Genomic DNA, 19,767 nt, shown 5'->3' on the forward strand with positions numbered 1-19,767 from the left:
ACATGATGAGAAAGCCTACCACGTGCATATTGTGTACGCATCTCTTGTATCTTTCAGAGTATTTCTATTGGATAAAACTATCAGTGCTCTTATGGGACGTACTTCATCTTCCCTTGTCTTCTGTGCCCTTGTTTTTTCTTTCGAGAGAATGCCTTTTTGAAAACTTAAATTACATATTGAAATTACTTTAAGCTTAATTCTAACTAGATTTTTCTTTTAATGAGTTAGATGACATGGGCATGATGAATCGATGCCCCTTTAAATAACTTGAGTGGAAAGTGAAGTGGCTGGGACAAGAAGCCCTTGTAAATTTTATCTTTGAGAAAAAATTATTTGTGATGCACATCAATTGCCTTGTGGTACTGGTAGGGGATATTGTTTTCATAAAAATCTTTCTACGATATCCAGGGTCATTTTAGTGGTGGCAGATTCTTAGGCAAAGCTCATACATGAACCTTCATCGTTAGTACATGGGTTGGAATTCTTAATCATGCCCAGGATTTTTCTTTTCGTTTTGGGTAGAATTTTCTTTTCTTTTTGGGTAGACGCCCAGCTTGCTTGCCCACTGCTGTTTATGTTCTTCCATACCACTCATATCATTACAAAACACAAAAGATCGAATGAATAAATGTTAGATGGCCACCGGTATGCCGGACAGACAGGGTAGTGGCTTAGTGTTTTCCTTTCTTTTTCTTAAATCTTTTTTATTTGTCGTGGGTAGGTATGCCTGTATATGGCCATCTTCACCAAGCAGATAGCCATAAATCACTTTGGAAAATTACCTTTGCGCAGATTGGACGGTGGAAAGTCAGTCCATACAATTAGGGGTCACGTTGTTTGAAATTTCGTGAGGGTACCTTGAAAATATGGTAATAAGCTTATATAGAAAAAGTTATGGTCCAACTAGATCACTGGTTTTCATTCTCCAACTTATCAATCTTAATTTAGATAATAACAAGTTTATGTACAAATTGCACGTTAAACACAAACTAGAAACAAATTGCCGTACTTCATCTTTTAACTATGGGACATTAAGAAACATTTGGGACAAACAGACATCCCAGCCCTTTGAAGCTAACATGGCCTAATTTTGTCTAAAACATGGATGCTTGCTACTTCATACGGCCCATCAGTTCTGGCTGGATTTTAGTTTAGTACCGTAACGTATCAATTTTTGGCAATAGAAAAGAGTGACGGGGGCATTTGGTTTGGATAAAAAAGGATGATTACTTCCTATATGACAAAGCAAAATCAAACCATTTTTGTCTGCAATAACATAAATCATAACCACTTCTATAGCCATCCAGCTACATGTTCACGTGGCAATTCATCATCAGTTTTGCTGTAAGTCTCACTGAAAAAGGGCAGACCAAAACAAAAGGCTGCAACAAGATGCATTAATGCTTTGAGTAACTCACCATACTGTCATGACAATATGTGATCATGGTCAACGAGACTAACACACACTGCATCTTTTACAACCAAAGGTTTCAAAACACTAGATCAAAGCTCCTACGAGACACATGACCATGATATACAGCATTGAGTAACATCCCACTAGAATGAAAGGAGCCGTGGACAAACATATGGAGATGAGTTATGCCTTTGCTTTTCCAGCTTGATGAGATTGAATCCTCTGCTGCACCTTTAATATCTAGTGAATACAAAATTAATCAATAAAATTCAGTTGTTGCTTTCACTCAATACTATCATTTATTATGCTTAGCAAGAACAGCATATTCTTGCAGCTGTAACATTTTGCAAAATATAAATTAGCAAGTTTGCATGAGAGGAGGTAAACAAAGAGCAAAAAGCAAATATGGCTGGTAAATCTAATTACAATATATTCTCCACTCTAAGGTGATTGGATTGCTAGAATTCAATCTTAAGAGGACATAAACATCTTGCAACAGTTTCACATAATACTTCAGCAAGATTTGATTTCATATCTCGAAGACTTTAACCGAAACTCGCTTTGATGGTTGGTATTCCAGTTTATGGGATGACAACTTCCACAAAAGCCAAACATCAAGATGCATCCATGTAAAATGATCATGGTATTAAGATAAACCAAATGTAATCTGAACTACTAACACCTAAGTCTAACTCAGAGATGCCAAATGCAGACCAACAAACTTATAAACAGCAGAGATGTTTAAGAGAAGAACAAATTTAAATGAGTAACACAGAAGTAATCGGGAGTCAGCTTCCGACTTGACAAGTTCACCTCTAGACAAAGGAAACTGGACCTTGATGAATAAGGTACAATCAACTAAGTAAATAGTGCAAGTTGGGACCAAAAAATAGATAAAAAAAGTACCGAAAAATTAGCACCCGATGAAGTTATTTCTTATTTTCCAGGTACTCGATAAGATCCAAAAAACATTACAACCAGAATACACAATCAAACAAAACAAGGTTCTTAGTAGCAGGAGCAATCAATCCTTGCCTGATGCTTTGCACCATACTAACAATCAATCTTAGTCTCCAATCTTTCATTATGTCATAAAAAGTCATACTTCTGAATAATCATCTAATAGCTATTCAAGAGTTTAACAAGGCAAAATAGTATTAATTTGAACTTCCAAAAAACATGCTACTCTGCTGTTGTTTAAAGTCATATAGAGATAACTTATATAGCATCAAATGGCACATTTAAGGCAATAAAAGAGAAAGAATACAAACCGCTTCTCTCTTGCTGTACTGTTTCTCTTCCAAATCTTGAAGTGATGCATCAAGTCGCTTCCTGTTGACAGAGAAACAAAGTTCTAAAGTTCATAAACATGCAACAACAATCTTCAACAATATGGTAGGACAATTACAATGTTACATGGTGCAAAATATTGTAGAATCAGAAACAGCAGATACGAGGTTATTGGCTAGGCACATAAGATACAAGTAACAAAGGAAGTACATTTCATGACAACACCGCAAAACCTGGGGTTAATAGGACCATCTAATTCTACTTTCAACTAAACAAAAAATTGGCCTTTGATATTGATTGCCTCACTAACCACGTTATTATCAGAAATTTTCCAGATGACACTAGATATTTACTCAAGAAGCCAATGAGTCTGATAATCAAATATAAACCCTTGCAAAAATCATGCTTGAAAGCCACTCTATACATTCAAAACTCGTAATCCGATCAGCATTATGAGTGTGATCTAAACTACAGCTTTTGTATCCAACCCACAATGCCAAACATAAGCCTTAAAATGTCCCAGAAAAAGTAATATCAATAATTCTTTGACAAGATCAATAGAAACTGATCTAAACTATCCATAACCTTTCTCAACAACAAAGTAAAGGTCAAATGTAAAGGAAGCGTACAATTCAGCAGAGATGTACTCAATTCTCTTGCGAACATTCGCATTAGCCTCCGCTAAATCTTGTTTCACAAGCACCGGACCAATCAACTTGTACACATTTGCATCCTCATTTAATAAATCCAACTCCTAATAACATTTACAAAAAAATAATAATAATCATCATCAGCAAGTCATTTTAAGGCCAATTAATTAATCAATCAGATTATATATACAAGGTAAGAAAAATCAATCGACCTTGAGGACTAGCTCGTTCTCTCCTAACTGGATTGTGTACTTCTTCTTGACTTGATGATTCTTAGCTATATCTGGTGGGAGCATCAACAAAGAATATACAATAAAAAAAATCGTTAGGGTTTTGAATGCCAATAGTGAATAAACAAGAAGGCTGGGCATGGGTTTCGTTAGGCTTGCCTTTTTGGAGTTTGCTAAGATCGTTAGCTTTGTTTTCGAGGTCTCGCTGTAGTTCTCGAAGAGCTGTGGATGACGAACTCATGGTTTCCTTTTTTTTTTTTTTGCTGCTTGCTGCTACTGCTTTGTTCTTCCAGGCTCTAGCTGACTGGCTATGTTCTCGAACTTCGATCGAGAGAAGCTGGGTAAAATCTTTGGAAGGCCTGTTCTTTTTCAATTATTTGGGCCGGACCTTGGGTTAACCAATTTGACGTCCTGAGATCCGAAAGCCTGAAAATGCTTTGGGCTTTCTGTTGATTTAATATGAACTTAAGATATATCATGTCAAATGCCCAGTGGGCAAGTATTGGAGATCTATTATTAAATTATATTAATGATAAAATAAAATTAACGGTGCGAAGGAAAAATTATGAAAATAAAAGGTAATAAAATAATTAATATCCAATTTTAAATTTGAAAAATAAATTTACTCTAACTCTCCAAAATATTTATTGGTACCCTGCTTATTTGAGTGATAAATGCTAGTAGCATTAATAAGGAAGAGACGTGTAAGATTGGTGATGTATCATTGTTGAATGTTGACTAAAATGACTGAAATGAGAGAACAAGAGTCAGCACAAGTTTGAAAGTAAGAGGGGAAAATTACACTTCGCAGAGAGAACGAGAAATTGAGAGGAGAAAATGGAAGTCCTCCCAAAATTTGAAGCTGCCATTTGTAAAGATGTCTTCACTTAAATCTGGTCAGTAAAACAAGGAAAGAAAAATGAAACAAAATCTAACAAAAAAACTCTAATCTAGAAATGAAATTAAAACTTAAATATTGGGAGCGGTTTGGTTCCCGAGAAAGTGTGAAAAGCACCTTCAAATTTCTCAGTGGCAATGGCGGCGGCTACAGAAAGAGGGAGACAAAACGGTCTTGAGAAGCGGAGAGGTCTCTTAGGGGTTTTCCCTTCTTTTTTTTTTCAATTTTATTTTCTCCATTGGTTTAAAAGAGGATATAAAGAAAGTTAATTGGAGTCCGAATTATTAAGCCGTCTTGATCAATTTGCTACTATAAAGTTTCTAACCTTTGGAGTCGGCTCGGCTGTGGAAAACAGCTTCTAGACAACCGGCTCCAAAGGCCCATTTGGTGAAGTGTACACTCAAAGCAGGTCCCAATTAAATGCTCAAAGGTTTTAAGAGCTAAATTTTACAGAAAACAATAAATATGGTACTTGCTCATAGAATCAATCACTTGCCAGCTCAAAAGACATGGGAGACTGTTACAGAAGCTGGTTATTACTGAGGCCTTGGAGTGATTGGTATACAGTCTAACCTGAATCATAGGGAGACGGGCTCATGCAGTGTGCTTGCAAAAAAGTACTATGATGTTCCTACGATAGCAATTGAGGTAGATGTCAAAGTCGCTTTTCTCAAATCGTCGAACCGTGTCGATTCTAAGAAGTACACTCTCCGACCTTTACTTTGCCTAGACTTAATTTTTGGGAGCTTTACTTGGCGCTGAGTAAAGCTCCCAAAAGTTATAGTCTTTTTAACCTTCTCCCGCCGATCACGGAGCGGCCAAATTTGGCGCTCACGCCAGATCGCGCGCGGTAAGGACCCTAGCCCGCCCACATTGTTCCGCAGCTCTTATCCCTACGGTGGAGCGGCGAGGGCCAGAGTCGACCCTCCTTGTCAGCGCGAGAAGGAGAAAAGAGGAAAAATGGAGAGAAAATATATTTTTGATAAAAATTAATTTTATTTTTGAAAAAAAAATCAATTTAGCTCTTAATCATAAAATTATTATAATTTTACATTTAAATTATATATTTTTAGCTAAAGAACTTGAATAATAATTACAACCTACACAATTATAAATTAAAATAATATTTATTTTAAAAAACAATAATTTTATCTAATGAAAAAACCATCTTGTATATTTACAATTTTAAATGATAACGAGTAAAATATTTATTAATTTTAAAATACTCGAATCCAAATCTAATTACAAAATTTAATACCTATACTCTATCTAAACTTGATTAATAATCTCCCATTCAAATTCAATTAACCTAAACCTACTTATTTAGATAAAAATAATGTGAATACCTACTACAATATTCAAATTGACTCGAATTTAGTAATAAAAATTAAATTTAATCATATGTATGTATTTTGTTAGTTAAAATTAAATTAATAAATTCAAAGTATATTTTGTATTTAGATAATTTAAAAATTAAAATAAATAATTGCACAATTATAAGTAATACATACATTAAAAAATAGTATAAATATTAAAAAATCATTATCTACACTCAAGTATCCCAACATTTCTACATGTATGCTACTTGAACTTGTTTATAAAATACACTAATCTTCTCGAAACAAGTCGAATAGTTTTAAAAACTCATTTACATACTATCGCATTACCATCCTTACTTTCAATATTGCATATACCAAACACAATATGAGATAAAATTAATTATATATTACTCTTACTTCTTATATGTGCCAATTATAAAATAAAATGATATTAGATACGACATTTAAAAAAGCCCCCGAAACTACTAAAAAAATAAATAAATTTTTATTTGTTTATTATGATTAATTAAATTTTTATATTTATATTTTGAATTAAATAAGTCATTATGATTACTAATTAAGTAATTATTATCAATAAAAATATTATATATCATTTTTTATTATGTGATGCTGTCAAGATATTTTAATATGTCATAATAAATAATAATGTGACATGATGATATTTTTATCTTTTACGAAATGATAAGTGATATTTTAATTAATAATTTAAAAAAATTATTGATAAAAAATAAAAATACACAAATTTAATTAAATATAGTAAAATAATAATAATTGATTTAAATTTTTTTAAATAATTAAAAAAAACTTTTGAACAGTATGATATGATTTTATCTGATTCATTCAGTTTCATATTTTATTTTATCACATCCTATGAAAGTATATACACATTAAAAAAGAACATTATTAATCTATATTCAAACAGGCCGACGAGCCCAAGCCCTGAAGCCGAGTCGTCTTTTGGGAGGTATACTTAAAGGCTAGACTCAATTTTTTTTTTAGTCTTAATTTATTGAGATCAAAACGGATTTTTCAATTTTGCTAAAAAATTGATTGGGCTTACGATTTGCGAATCTGTAATGCTCAGTCCGGACATCCCTCGCAGCGAGCTTCAATGTTGTCGGATATTTATATAATGCAAAAACAAAAAAAAAAAGAAATCTGGATTGGATTGAACATAATGTCAATTTATGGCGGTAGACTGGGCCCGCCGCGCGACCACACTTCTCAAAACACGGAATTAAACTTTATTACTGGTATTATTAATAAGAACAAAAAAAGAAAACAGAAAGAAGCCGGAAGCCGATAAAAATCATAGTGGTGGGAACACCAGGTGGTCCTTTTTCTTTTACTCTTCAATAAAAAATTGGGAAAAAAAAAACCCCTTTCTGTCAATTTAACCATGCCTAAAGTAACAGCGATCAAATAAAATCACTGCTTATCTCGAAAAGCTAAAGTGTAAAGACGATATAGTACTTGGTCCGGAATCTTTGGATAAATAGACAGTGCCTGACCTGCCTCACTCCTCTCACAACAGAGTACGCAAAAGGAGGAGCAGTTCCGAAGAGAGAGACTGAAGCCTTTACTAAAGAAGAGAAAGAAGAAGGATACTTGGCCAAGAAGATGGCTGAGAGCTCCGCAAGTAGCAAATGGGTCTTCCTTTTTATGCTCATCTTTGCTCATTTGGCTACTCTATCACTAGCTGAAGATGGTATGTACTGTTTCTCTGTCTCCATCCTCCATCTGCATTTTATTTTCTCTGTCCATATTTGTCAAACTTAGATAGACATAAAACTTTATTTCTCTTATCTTTTCTTTCTTGCCTTTTCGAGTTCTTACATTGCTTCTGGAGTATGCTTCATGGGTTTCTGTTATGTTTGAGATCTGTTTATCACATTAGCTACAGTTTCTTGATAAATCTGCTATGTAGGAGATTTGATCGTTATTTGCTTTTATGTTTTTTTATTACTACGTGTTGGAATTGGGGTTTCAGTAGATTTACTTTAGAGAATGAGTTGTTCCATTCCTCGTCATTCCTTCAAAGTTCAAAGAGCAATAAATAGACTCAGGATTTTTATACAAAGCGGACCCAATTTTAATGCCCATAGGATTCAGTGACCACCTATTCAGTTTCCTGCAAATGTTCACATGAATTTCCTGCAAAGATGTCTCATCTTGCATTCTTCCCTTTCCGGTAAACTTGGTAATATCTTTCTATATTTTCCTTGATGAAAAGCCACTAAGATCACTGCCATTTTACTGGACGTTGTCTCTTTGTACTAGCAGTGAAGAGTGAGGTTTTGCCCTGCTCCAAAAGAGCCAGTAGAGAGATTTTGTGCCTTAATAACTTTGTACAACTCAAGTTAGTTTTAATTTTGGTAGTGTATCTATTTTTATTTAAAAGTCTAAACGTGGGCCTTAAATGTTTGTCCTAAGGACCTAGATCCTTTGCTCCTTTATCTTTGCTAATTCAAATTGTTTAATCATGCAGTTAGTGACTGTTTATAATTTGAAATTGGCTTTAAATGCAGTCTGTCCCACCATAATTGAGTGTTTCTTGGAGATCCCTTCTCACTTTAAGTATGCAAGCCTGTTATTCCTCTAAATGCTTACCCATTATCTGCTTATCCATTAATTAATTAGTAGTTTTCTTAGCAGATTCTATTAATTTCTTACAATTGAGGCAGCTTTAAATGGAAAAACTCCATCCCCAATAATTCGATGCATTTGGTGAATTTGTTTCCCGGTCGTTGTCGCCTACATTATCAGTCGCCCGTGGGGTAGTAGCATTTTGCATGAGTCATAGGTCCATTGGCCGAAAGCTATATTAACCTATGACTAGGTGCCGAAGTAATTGTACTAGCAAACTTTGAGCATGGCTTGCTGCCCTCTCTTCCAAGTGCGAGTTTTCATAGGTGCAACTGTTCAAGGTCTAATCTTTGGAAGTGTAAAACGTTGGTAGTATTAAAGGAAACGAAAACATAAGGGCAGTCAGAGGAAAATAAAGAGAAAAAAGAACTCGGCAATGTCAAAAAGTTAAAGGAGGTGGTGGGTAGCGTAGAGAAGAGAACTGGGAGTTTCACAAATGGGTCCCTCCATGTTTCCTTTCCCACATTCTAAGGTGGGTGAAATGACCAAAGAGGGACATATTCCCGCCAAATATCTGGTCCTTTTTACCTTAATTTAACAAACGACAAAGGGTTCTTTCCGCAAAATGACCAATCGCATCGAATTATTTCATCCCTGTTCTTTTTCAGCGCACCATCCAAATATCCAGCTCAGTTCTGTCCCATAAAAAGATTCACCTTCACGCTCATAAGCACACACTTCCTACTCACCCAATAAAAAAACAAAAGGAACAAAAAAGAGAAGGCACACATCTCTACCATTTAATGATTTTTTATTTTTTAACTTTCATTTGTCGAGTCAAAGCGGAGAGGACTAGTGTAGAAATGATGGGCTGAAACGGTGGGGTAGGGCCCACACGGTAAACTTAGGCCCACGTTTCAAGTTGGGTGGGACCAGTGTCACAGGCTTAATGTGCTCACATCACATCTTCATCTTTTGTCCCTATTTGGAAATGATGGCTTCTTTTTCTTCTGCAGCATATACCGTGCGAGTCTGTTGGTATTAACTCATTCTTGTTCATGCATGTTCTTAGACGAAGTTTCGTTATCTATCAGGGCATGAGCTCTCTCCTCCAATTCGAGGCTAGTGACTAGATAAGGTTATCCACGGCCTTTGTTATCTTCCCACTAGCTTATGGTTGCCATACATTATGTAGATGTAGATTCAACCACATGTTAACTAAGCCTAGGATTTGGTTCTAATTGAGTTTTAATCTAGGCTTTGTTTGGTATTATCATCCTTGATATGTTGTCTATCAAACTCCATTCTAATCGCACCAAACATATTCCTAGAATTTTAAGGACCGTATTTATGAAAAAGCATTCCCCCAACAAATTTCTCACGAGTTTCAATATTTTAACAGGAAGTTAGAAGTGGAATATATCTAGTATCCATACAGAGAAGATGGGTTGCTCATACATTAATGAGATTTAAATTTATTTAGTATTAATATCGCATACACAAAATTAATTGTTTCCACTTCTCATCTTTTATTTTTAGATTCTCTGTTTGGTAGGCAAGTAAAGTAGAGGTTGCAATATTTTTGTCTCATAGATAGATGGGCCAGCGGGGTCGACTGACCATCAAACAAAATTTCCTTGACAACGAAATATATCTGCTCATTCGTTCCTGTTGTACTTATTTTCTCTAATGTCGTGAACTGTATGGGCACGTGTACGGATAGGCACGCTTGCGTTGGTAAATAGTTCATGGTAGCAAAAATCGATCATCATGTTCGTGCAATCAGTACTATACTTTGGGAAAGAATTTACCAAATTTTATGGAAAATGTACATTGTATTTGATATACCCAGTGCTGAAAGTAATGTGGACAATTATTTTGTAGGGCTGGTGGCGAATGGTGATTTCGAGACAGCACCATCGAACGGCTTCCCGAGCGAGGCGATATCGGATGGGCCCACCGAGATTCCCAGCTGGAAAACCAAAGGCATAGTGGAGCTAGTGTCATCTGGGGAAAAAGTGGGCGGTGGGATGCTCCTCATCGTGCCCCGAGGCAGGCACGCCGCTAGATTGGGCAACGACGCGGAGATCAGCCAGGAACTGTCGGTAGAGAAAGGGTCCACGTACGCAGTTACTTTCAGTGCGGCCCGCACGTGTGCGCAGTTGGAGTCGTTGAACGTGTCCGTGCCACCTGCATCGCAGACGGTCGACCTCCAAACATTGTACAACGTGCAAGGGTGGGACCCGTACTCGATTTCTTTTGAGGCGGAGGACGATAGAGCGCGGTTGATTTTTAGGAACCCGGGCATGGAAGATGATCCGGAATGTGGGCCCATCATTGACGATATTGCCATCAAGAAACTTGTTGCACCCGATAAGCCCAAAGGTAAAACTAAAAACTCTCTCTTTTTTCTTTTTCTTTTTCTTTTTCAGTCACTTTTTTCCTTTCGCGATGCGTGATTTGTGTGGGTCACATCAAAACGTGGTTTCTTTTTCTTTGTTTGAAACCGAAGTGTGGAGGATTAGTCTCAAAATTGTTGTCTTGGGTTTAGGTCCATTGTTTGTCAAAGTAGGGTAACAGAAATTCAAAGCTCGTTGCCCCTATGAAACTGGCAGTAGTAAAGCTATGTTATGGCCTAGAAGGAAGATAATCTGGATTCCATTCCTGGACCCTATAATGGTGGGACCCTACCCTGGAAATTAGATTTTCTTTCTGTTTGTGAACGTGGACTTTAATGGAGTATCAAGTTAATTAAACGAACACTATCATCTTGAAAAATGTTCTGGTTTTCTTGCGCTACCAGAAAGCTGGATTGAAATTAATAAGACTGTCAACGCGGCCATTCTGTTCAAGTAGGGATCATTATTACGACAATCTCAGTCAACCTACCATCTGCAGAAATAAAGTATTAGTTGGTCTATGTCATATAATGTGGTTGTTATAAAGTTCTAATTAATATGTTAACTATGTCATACCAGTAAACTGCTTAACTGGTACTGGACAACCAAGCTCTAGATCAGATGTTAAATTTATAAGTTATAACCCCGAGAAATGTCCAACGAAAAAACACCATTGGCTATGTATTTTATACATCTTGAAGAACCTTAATGAATGCTCTGTGGACTGTGGCATAGGGAGCTGTCACAGGATGCTTGTTTTACTTTATTTTTTCCACGTTGTTGTGTTGATTGTGTTCTCTTTGCTGCTATGTTTTCTTCAGACAACGCAGTAGTTAATAGTGGCTTTGAATTTGGCCCCTGGATGTTCCCAAATGTATCTCTTGGTGTCCTGCTCCCAACCAACCTTGACGAGGAGACATCCCCATTACCGGGATGGATGGTCGAATCAAACAGGGCGGTTCGATACATTGACTCCAACCATTATGCAGTCCCAGAAGGCAAACGTGCCGTTGAGTTGGTCTCAGGCAAGGAAGGCATCATTTCTCAGATGGTCGAAACCACACCAGACAAGCTATATAGCTTGACCTTTTCTTTGGGCCATGCTAGGGACAAATGCAAGGAACCACTTGCAGTTATGGCCTTCGCCGGAGATCAGGCGCAAAATTTTCACTACACGCCTGACTCCAACTCCACCTTTCAAGTTGCTAGTGTCAACTTCACAGCCAAGGCAGAAAGGACACGTATCGCGTTCTACAGTGTGTATTACAATACAAGAACCGATGACATGAGTTCACTTTGTGGTCCTGTAGTGGACGACGTTCGGGTGTGGTTCTCAGGGTCCAGAAGAAACGAGGTTGGAGTATTGTTGGGGCTGGGACTTGCTTTTTGGGCTTTCCTTCTGCTTTTGGTTTAGGGTTGGGTTACGTAGGTAAAGGGTTAAAGTTATGCGTCCTATATGTAAGGTTTTCTGGCATGGTAATTGCTAGCAAAAGCAAAATATCCCACGTTTCTATTGTAATTTGTATGTGATCTTCCTTCCGAGTTTTGCTTTGAGAAATGAGAATCGCTTAAGTTGCATTTTCAGATTTTCTTTGTATCAAAGTAAAGTTAACCCAAAGATTTCCTAGAATCTAGTGCTTTAAAAGCATAATTAAACTAGCAGATGATCATCCTCCCCAATAAAAAGATTTGTGTCACACTTTCATGATTCTACTCCAAGCTGAAACTATCTATGTGTTTTGTTGTGCCTTCGAACGCGAGGGATCATTTGATTCTTTACAAGCAAGATCTCGAGATTTACCATTTTTTATGATGATCATGATTTGGTAGGGGATCGATGTTCTTTGAACGTCAAAGCTCGTGGGGATATTTCACATGCCAATTATCGTAATGAATCTGATTGCACGTCCAGGTCCAGGCAAATTTGATTCGGTATTGGAGAGCATGGTGAGGCTCGATTCCAATGTCCAATCACTATTTAAAGATTAATTTAAGGATTAATAAATTGTAGATTATCTAACACACCTTTTTTTTATATATTTTTTCCTTTCTTTCTTAACGAGGAGCTTCGTGTTCTTGTCGGGTTGTTGAGGATTATTCATTGAACAGAAGGATTGATTAATTAAATCAGTGATGACCGTGCAATTAATGTTGTCATCTTTTGTTGGTTGGGTAAGTCTTTACTTGTGAGATCTGAAAGTTCTTATATGTTAATGGTTTAAATCTTTTTGTATTTTCTAGTATTATTTGATTCAGAAAATATTATCATTTTATGTAGGTATACCAATGGGTATTTTATAATAAAGTATATTACTTAACTCACTCCGATTAAATAAGATTAGATTATTCTATAATCGAACTTAAATAGTAAATTTACCATTCAGCACAGATTTAGGTAAAGTTTGAATGGTATTATTAAAATGCTCATTACTCGAATTCGATTATAAATAATAATTTTTTATTTATTAATTTGTTGTAATTAATGTAATGCTTACTAAAACTAATTAATTGTTATACATATGATTTTAAGCTTTAATTTATTTTTTATGAACTAACCTTAATAATTAATCTTATTTTTTATTAATAATATACATAAAAATTAATTTAAAATTTAATTTAATCGAGTATTTGATAAGTAAGATATTTAATGAGAAATGCATATAATATTCAAATATCAATTTGGATAAAAATTCAAAAGTTTAATTAGATACCTGTAAAGTTCAATTACCTTTTTAAATAATAAGATTTAAATTAAATTACTCAAAAAATAACACAAACCTTATTCATTGACATTCCTAATTCAAAATTAAGTTGCAAAAGGATTGAGCTTACAAGAAATATTATTGTTAGGAAAACAGGGTCATCTCGCGTCCAAAGAAACTTATTTTTAGGTGACATTTGGTACTTTATAATATAATGTGATTGTAAGAAAAATAATATTACAGCATTTAGTATACAAATAAAATAATGATTAAAATACACAAAAAAAAACATTATAGTATTTGATTTACAAGTATTTTGTTGAGAATGTAATGTTAATTTTTAAAATTATCTTTATTTATTAAAATAAAAATTTAATACATTTGTATTTTTTATTATTAATTTTTATATAATATCATATCTTAAATATATTTTTAATGCCATATATTTTATTTTTATTATTATTATAATATTATATGTTTTATTTTCATTTCTTTAATATAATTTTTATATTATATATTTATTTTAATTTTTTTACCTATATTATATAATTTTAATTTCATATATTTTTATTTTACTTTAATTTTTATATTATATATTTTTATTTTTATTTTAATTATAACATTACCAAATATTTTTAATAAAATAATTAAGTTGAAGGGTAAAAATATTTTTAATAATATTATAAAACGCAATATAATACGATTGTATTAGTTTTCAACTGCAATTACATTAAAGCCGATTGTAATCACATTACATCTCTTGGCTTTAATGTGATTACATTATAATCTTATATTACAGTAGTATGTTGTAAAATAAATATTATAATATAATTTAATTAGACACATTATAAAAAATATGCTCTCACTTTTTTTGTACTAAATGTTATCTTAGTGTAATGAAAATCTTAGATAATATAAATGGAAAAAAAGAAAAAAAAACTTAAAAGAAGAAAATCTAAAAAAATTTTGCATTGTTACTTGTATGTAGTATTTCTAGCATGGAACGATTTGACCAAAACACCCTTGACTTGACAAAAATGGAAATTTCCCGGTTCAGTATAAAGAGCCCTGGGAAAACCAGAGAGAGCAGGAGAAAAAGAGAAAAAGAAAGGGCGGGAGGGTTTTGATTTTTGATCCGTTTAATCAAAACTTTTTCCCTTCCCCTCTCCTCTCTCTCCCCAAGATGGACAGCCACGTGGGGCCCACCACCGCCACCGCCACCGCCACCGCTGGCCCCACCCCGAACTCTCCGCCGCGTGATCTTCTTGATTTCATTCCCGTCGGATCCCCAGAGGAGGAGATTACATCGCCGCCGTCCGAAGAGGATCACGACCACGATCACGACCGCGACCATTACCATTACCACGAGCACGGTCAAGATCAGGATCAGAATCAGAGTCACGACAACTCGTCGGCGACTGGTGTCCTTACTGAGGATCTTAAAAACAAGATCATTAAGCAGGCAAGGGGCACAAAATCTTTCTCTCTCGCGTTGTTGGAATTAAAACCCTAGAATATGCCCTGCCTCTTTTATTTTTATATTTTCCCTTTTTTCGTTTTTATTTTCTTTTAGATGAACTTTGCTACTACGTTGGCTTCCATCTCATTTCTCATATTTTCGATTTGTACTTTGTAGGTGGAATACTACTTTAGCGATGTAAATTTGCCGACGGATAAGTATATGATGAGTTTGATTAAGAAAAACAAAGACGGTTTTGGTAAGTGCATAAACTTCTCGCTTGGTTTGATTTTTTTTTTTCATTTCTTTAAGTTGTAGCACTAAGAATTTAACATGCTTATTCCATCTGCACTATGTGTTGGAGGCTGATTTCGCTTTGAGAATATAATAAAATCTGTATTTTAACATTTTAGTTGAACTAAAATGTTTTGATTTGTAGCGTCACTGTATATAGTATTTCAGAATGTGAACTGGGATTCAGTTTGTTAGTAATTTATGGGATGAACGTATGATGTATAAGAATTAGTTTGGAAGGATGAGTTGGAGAAATAACAACTATTCATAGGTATGTCAAATTGACAAATTATTTAAGATTAATTAATAATTATGGTTGTGGTTTTGTGTAAAAAACTGAAACATCAGTTTTCCTCAAGCAATTAAAAGGGCTAGTTGATCATATATTTCCTGTACAAGTGACATGGGAACGGCTTAATTACCGTGTCCAAATTTCTCGCTTTTACTTATCTTGACAGTATTTTTGTTTGTTCAATTGGAAGAAAACTGCAGTGTCTTCTCTTTGCCTTATATTTTTCTCTCGTGTTTTCTCTTTCATTTTTTTGTGAGGAATTCAGTATATAATATATTGCACTTTTGAAATTTTTGTAGAAGGAAGCTAAACTGATGAGCACAGTATTAGATTAGGCTGGAACCGATCACAAGCATGCTTCTATAAAACCATCTTCCTTGTTATGTGACATATGAAGAAGAGATTGTTGATATCCTTGCTGTCCTTTTCTTCAAAAGCTATAGATTTCTAAGCTTTCAATGTGTGCTCTTTTGTTATGCTTGTCTAGGAAGAGCCGAAACCTTATAAATTGATTAATTAATCTGAAAATATATCTAACTGGTACAGAAAATATCTTTATACTTTCTTTAAAAGAAAAGATCCCATCTGGAACTCTTTTTTATTTAACAAGCAATAAATCTAGAGAGATTCTCTTGAATAGAGATGATGAAGGTGATGAAGTACAGCAGGTACTTATGACAGGTCTCAGCCTCAATGTTTTCCTGGTGTGGCCAATTTGTGCTGTGCCGAACTTCTGAGGTTGGTTTGACCAAATGAATGGACAACTTACTGCTCTCTGATTCATTCTCTATTCTTATAACTCCAATTTGACATCTCTCAATAAGTGATAGTTACGAAAATTGTCAATAGACCAACTATTTTGAGCTTAAACCCCTGTTTTCTGTTCTTTTGTATTTGATTCTGGTAATAAGTTTAAAAAATGAGATTTTTTTGTCAATTCCTTGTTAGTGTTGCAAAATGGATATACACAGTATTCACTTCATTAATGTGTGTCTCATTTTCTCATTCCACCTTGCTACTTTACTTGGAAAGTGAAGTGAAATATTTTATTTGTTTTTAATGAAGATCCTTTTTTGTTGTAAGTTAATATATAAATTTGCCAACGATAGTTGCATCCACTTGGAAGTGATTGTGTCTGCTTTCAACATTGTCCTGCCTGTGCATATGTACTCTGTTTATGAATGTTTGTTTTATGGATAATTCCAGTGATCAGTCGAAAATTATGTAAGTTCGAGAATAGGGTAACCCCCTTCATTTTCTAGCATTATTGTATGACTACTGTTATTATTTGAGGCCTTGTTCACTTGATTATTAATAGAGGGTTAATTGCCTTCATTTTTCAAATAGAATATCTATTTTTATTACCTTGATATCTTGTTATTAACAAATATAAGGTTTTTATTTTTTCTTGCAGTTCCTATTTCAGTTATTGCTTCTTTTAGGAAAATGAAAAAACTCACCAGAAATTATCCATCAATAATTACTGCACTCAAAGAGTCTTCCCTACTTGTATGTTTCTAGACTCTCACTCCTTATACAGATTGCTTTTTTTTCTTATGGATATAATGCTGAAATCTCAATTCCAAGAAACTTAGAAGGTTCTGTTTCTTTCTGGCATGTAATTTCTAGTTTTATCAAAACCTCTCAGGTTGTGAGTTCTGATGAGAAGAAGGTGAAGCGCAAAAATCCTCTGCCATTCATTGAGGTCAGGGATCCAAAGGTATTTATTTTATGGAACTTGATGGCTTCACTCTTATTTTCATTTGTTTAATTTTGTGGCATCTAATTTGTGGATCCTAGTTATTCACTGTTTTGGTAGAAAATCTTCCAGAGGATCATTCAGTGGAAAACATTAGGAGGATATTTGGTGAAGTTGGACGGTAAGCTTTTTATTTTTTTTAAAATAATGGTCATTCTTTCATCTTGCTGTTGCCTATGAGGTTTATACTTCTCTCATTTAGATGATTGTAGATTTCTTTCTGAAATTTCAGCATAAAGAACATATCCATTTATGATCCTCTTGCTGTGGAAGAATCAAAGAAAAAGGGTAGGGCAGATATTTTGATCAGTAGTAAGGTAAGAAAACTGGTTTTAACTTTGCAGATACTATGTTGTGAATTCATTTGCAGCCCTTTTCCCTTCTTTTTATCTGCTCAATTCTTTGTTATAATAACCTCATCAGCAGTCGTATTGAGATGACATTCTTTCTTGGATATTGAATAAAGCGTTGAAGTAAATAACTAATGAACAGCATTTTGTGTTATTTGTGGTTCGTTGGTTATAAATCAGTGGCATATTAGTTTGCATTTTTATTATGGAACTTGATCAAGTTTTATTGGTAAAATTTATGATATTTAACTTCTGTTTCTTTGAGTTTTGTGTAGATTGTGAGCAGGACATGACTTTCTTTACAATAGCTATGTACTGAAAATTTCTACCTATATTCCTTTTGTGTGAAAACCCCTTGAGTTTGTAACATAAGTGTTGTTAATGCTTTTAAGGAGCCTTTCTGAAATGGATTAGACAAAAAGATTCTTAATTCTAGTTAAAAGTTTAGACAGGAGGGAATTATGAGAATATGTATGGTTTATGGTCAAAATCAAATTTATAGGAGTTTAGGTGGGCTATAACTGGTTGACTGGGCAAACTGTAAGCTTAATGATTATTTTTCTGGTGTGCACTTTTAGACTTTTAGGCTTAGGCTAAGCTGCCCCTGAACAATACTTGGTAAAAGATGTGTAAACTACAAGTATAAAACCCTGTTGAGTATATTTGGGTTTATGTGATTTTTGAAGTTTGTTTTGATGCAGAATAGTTATCTTGCTTGTTCACTGGTTGTAAAATTACTGTCTTTACATGTTTTTAACCTGGTTTATGATCTGCTTAATTTCCTGGTTTTGGGATCTAGATACATGCTCTGGTGGAGTATGAGACTGTCGAGGCTGCTGAAAAAGCTGTAAGTGTCAAGGAAGTCTTCAATCTACTGTAACTGATATCATAATTAATCGATTAATTGATTTTGAGCACTTCTCTGGTTATTGGATAGGTGGCTACTTTGAATGATGAACAGGACTGGAGAAATGGCATGCGGGTTAAGCTTCTTAAGCGAGTGGTATTACTTCTTGCTTACTTAACTTCTCTAACTTAGGAATAAACTCGTATAATGTTAGTTCCCCTGTTACAGAGCAAGTATGGACAGCGAAGACAAGCTTGGAGGGGATCTGATCCTGAAAAGAACAGCACTGGTCGAGCATCTGATCAAACAGGAGATGAAGAGAATAATACATCAAGCGAGCATCATGAAGATATACCTGATGAGGAGGTAGGCTCTACGTTCTTTTATGGTAGTGTAAGTGTATCAAATTGCTCAACTGTTTTTGTTACATAGATTATTGATCATAGATACAGTCATGGAACTTAAAGAAAGAAAAGAGTAATGATAACAAGAGCAACAAATATTAGATAAGAAGGAAGAGGTTGTTTATCTTTTAAATTATTTCTTCGCTGCTGCATTTGAGGATGGGGAGCATTTATCCAAGGATAAGAATGGACATCGATTTAGAAATAGAGGACGTGCAAGGAGACAGAAACATCGTGGTACCAATGGACTAGGTATTGAAATAATCACAGCTCATGCTTTTGCAATATGTTGCTTCTTTCCCTATTTGACTAGAATTCATTATGTATCGTAGGCCATGGATCTACATCTGCTCATGCCATTGAACCATCAAAGCCACCCCCTGGCCCAAGAATGCCTGATGGAACCAGGGGATTCACAATGGGACGTGGACGACCTCTTGATTCTAAGCAGAGCTAAGTTAATTTGTGTCTGCGTTTGGTGTAATCTTGCATTTTGTGCTGTTTATTGTGCTTTGTACAGATGTGGGAGTTGGAAGCGGGTTTTCCAACTTGCTTTTAAGTTTGAAGGGCGAAGTGTAAAATCCAATGGATATGGTGTTAGTTTTATCTTTTGAAACTGGCATTACAACGAGATGTAATACGCGGCCTAATGGCTTGCGTTTTGGGTTATGTTTATACAAATTCTATTGGGTAGTTGAAATGTTTCTTCTGACAATTTTTTACTTGTCTCACACGTTAACTCTTGCCTTCTCCTGAAAGCTTTTTGGTTCTCAAAATGCCTAGGGATTCTAGTGCCAAAATTTGAAACCTCTTTAACGTTGAATTTTGGGGTGGGGATGACTGTTTCATTTTA

The 19,767-nt window shown here is 34.8% G+C and overlaps 3 protein-coding genes across 3 annotated transcripts; 2 read left to right on the forward strand and 1 right to left on the reverse strand.

Annotated features, from left to right (window-relative positions):
* Positions 1 to 1,259: 1,259 nt before the first annotated feature.
* PFD6 (prefoldin 6) lies at positions 1,260 to 3,918 on the reverse strand. The gene is made up of 5 exons (XM_018122558.2): positions 3,744 to 3,918; positions 3,567 to 3,637; positions 3,334 to 3,458; positions 2,686 to 2,746; positions 1,260 to 1,654 (listed from the first exon to the last, which is right to left on the reverse strand). Exons 1-5 carry the CDS (start codon positions 3,823 to 3,825, stop codon positions 1,598 to 1,600), a joined length of 396 nt encoding a protein of 131 aa, XP_017978047.1. The 5' UTR covers positions 3,826 to 3,918; the 3' UTR covers positions 1,260 to 1,597.
* Positions 3,919 to 7,330: 3,412 nt separating this feature from the next.
* On the forward strand, positions 7,331 to 12,391 carry LOC18596513 (protein BIIDXI-like). The gene is made up of 3 exons (XM_018123698.2): positions 7,331 to 7,530; positions 10,293 to 10,793; positions 11,629 to 12,391. Exons 1-3 carry the CDS (start codon positions 7,443 to 7,445, stop codon positions 12,219 to 12,221), a joined length of 1,182 nt encoding a protein of 393 aa, XP_017979187.2. The 5' UTR covers positions 7,331 to 7,442; the 3' UTR covers positions 12,222 to 12,391.
* Positions 12,392 to 14,585: 2,194 nt separating this feature from the next.
* LARP6A (RNA-binding protein) lies at positions 14,586 to 19,629 on the forward strand. The gene is made up of 11 exons (XM_018123939.2): positions 14,586 to 14,971; positions 15,146 to 15,227; positions 16,969 to 17,063; positions 17,203 to 17,274; positions 17,355 to 17,434; positions 17,546 to 17,630; positions 18,463 to 18,510; positions 18,601 to 18,666; positions 18,739 to 18,876; positions 19,073 to 19,166; positions 19,247 to 19,629. Exons 1-11 carry the CDS (start codon positions 14,693 to 14,695, stop codon positions 19,369 to 19,371), a joined length of 1,164 nt encoding a protein of 387 aa, XP_017979428.2. The 5' UTR covers positions 14,586 to 14,692; the 3' UTR covers positions 19,372 to 19,629.
* Positions 19,630 to 19,767: the final 138 nt, after the last annotated feature.

This window comes from Theobroma cacao, chromosome 6 (genome assembly GCF_053813885.1).
Source record: "Theobroma cacao isolate CCN51 chromosome 6, ASM5381388v1, whole genome shotgun sequence".
NCBI lineage: Eukaryota > Viridiplantae > Streptophyta > Magnoliopsida > Malvales > Malvaceae > Theobroma > Theobroma cacao.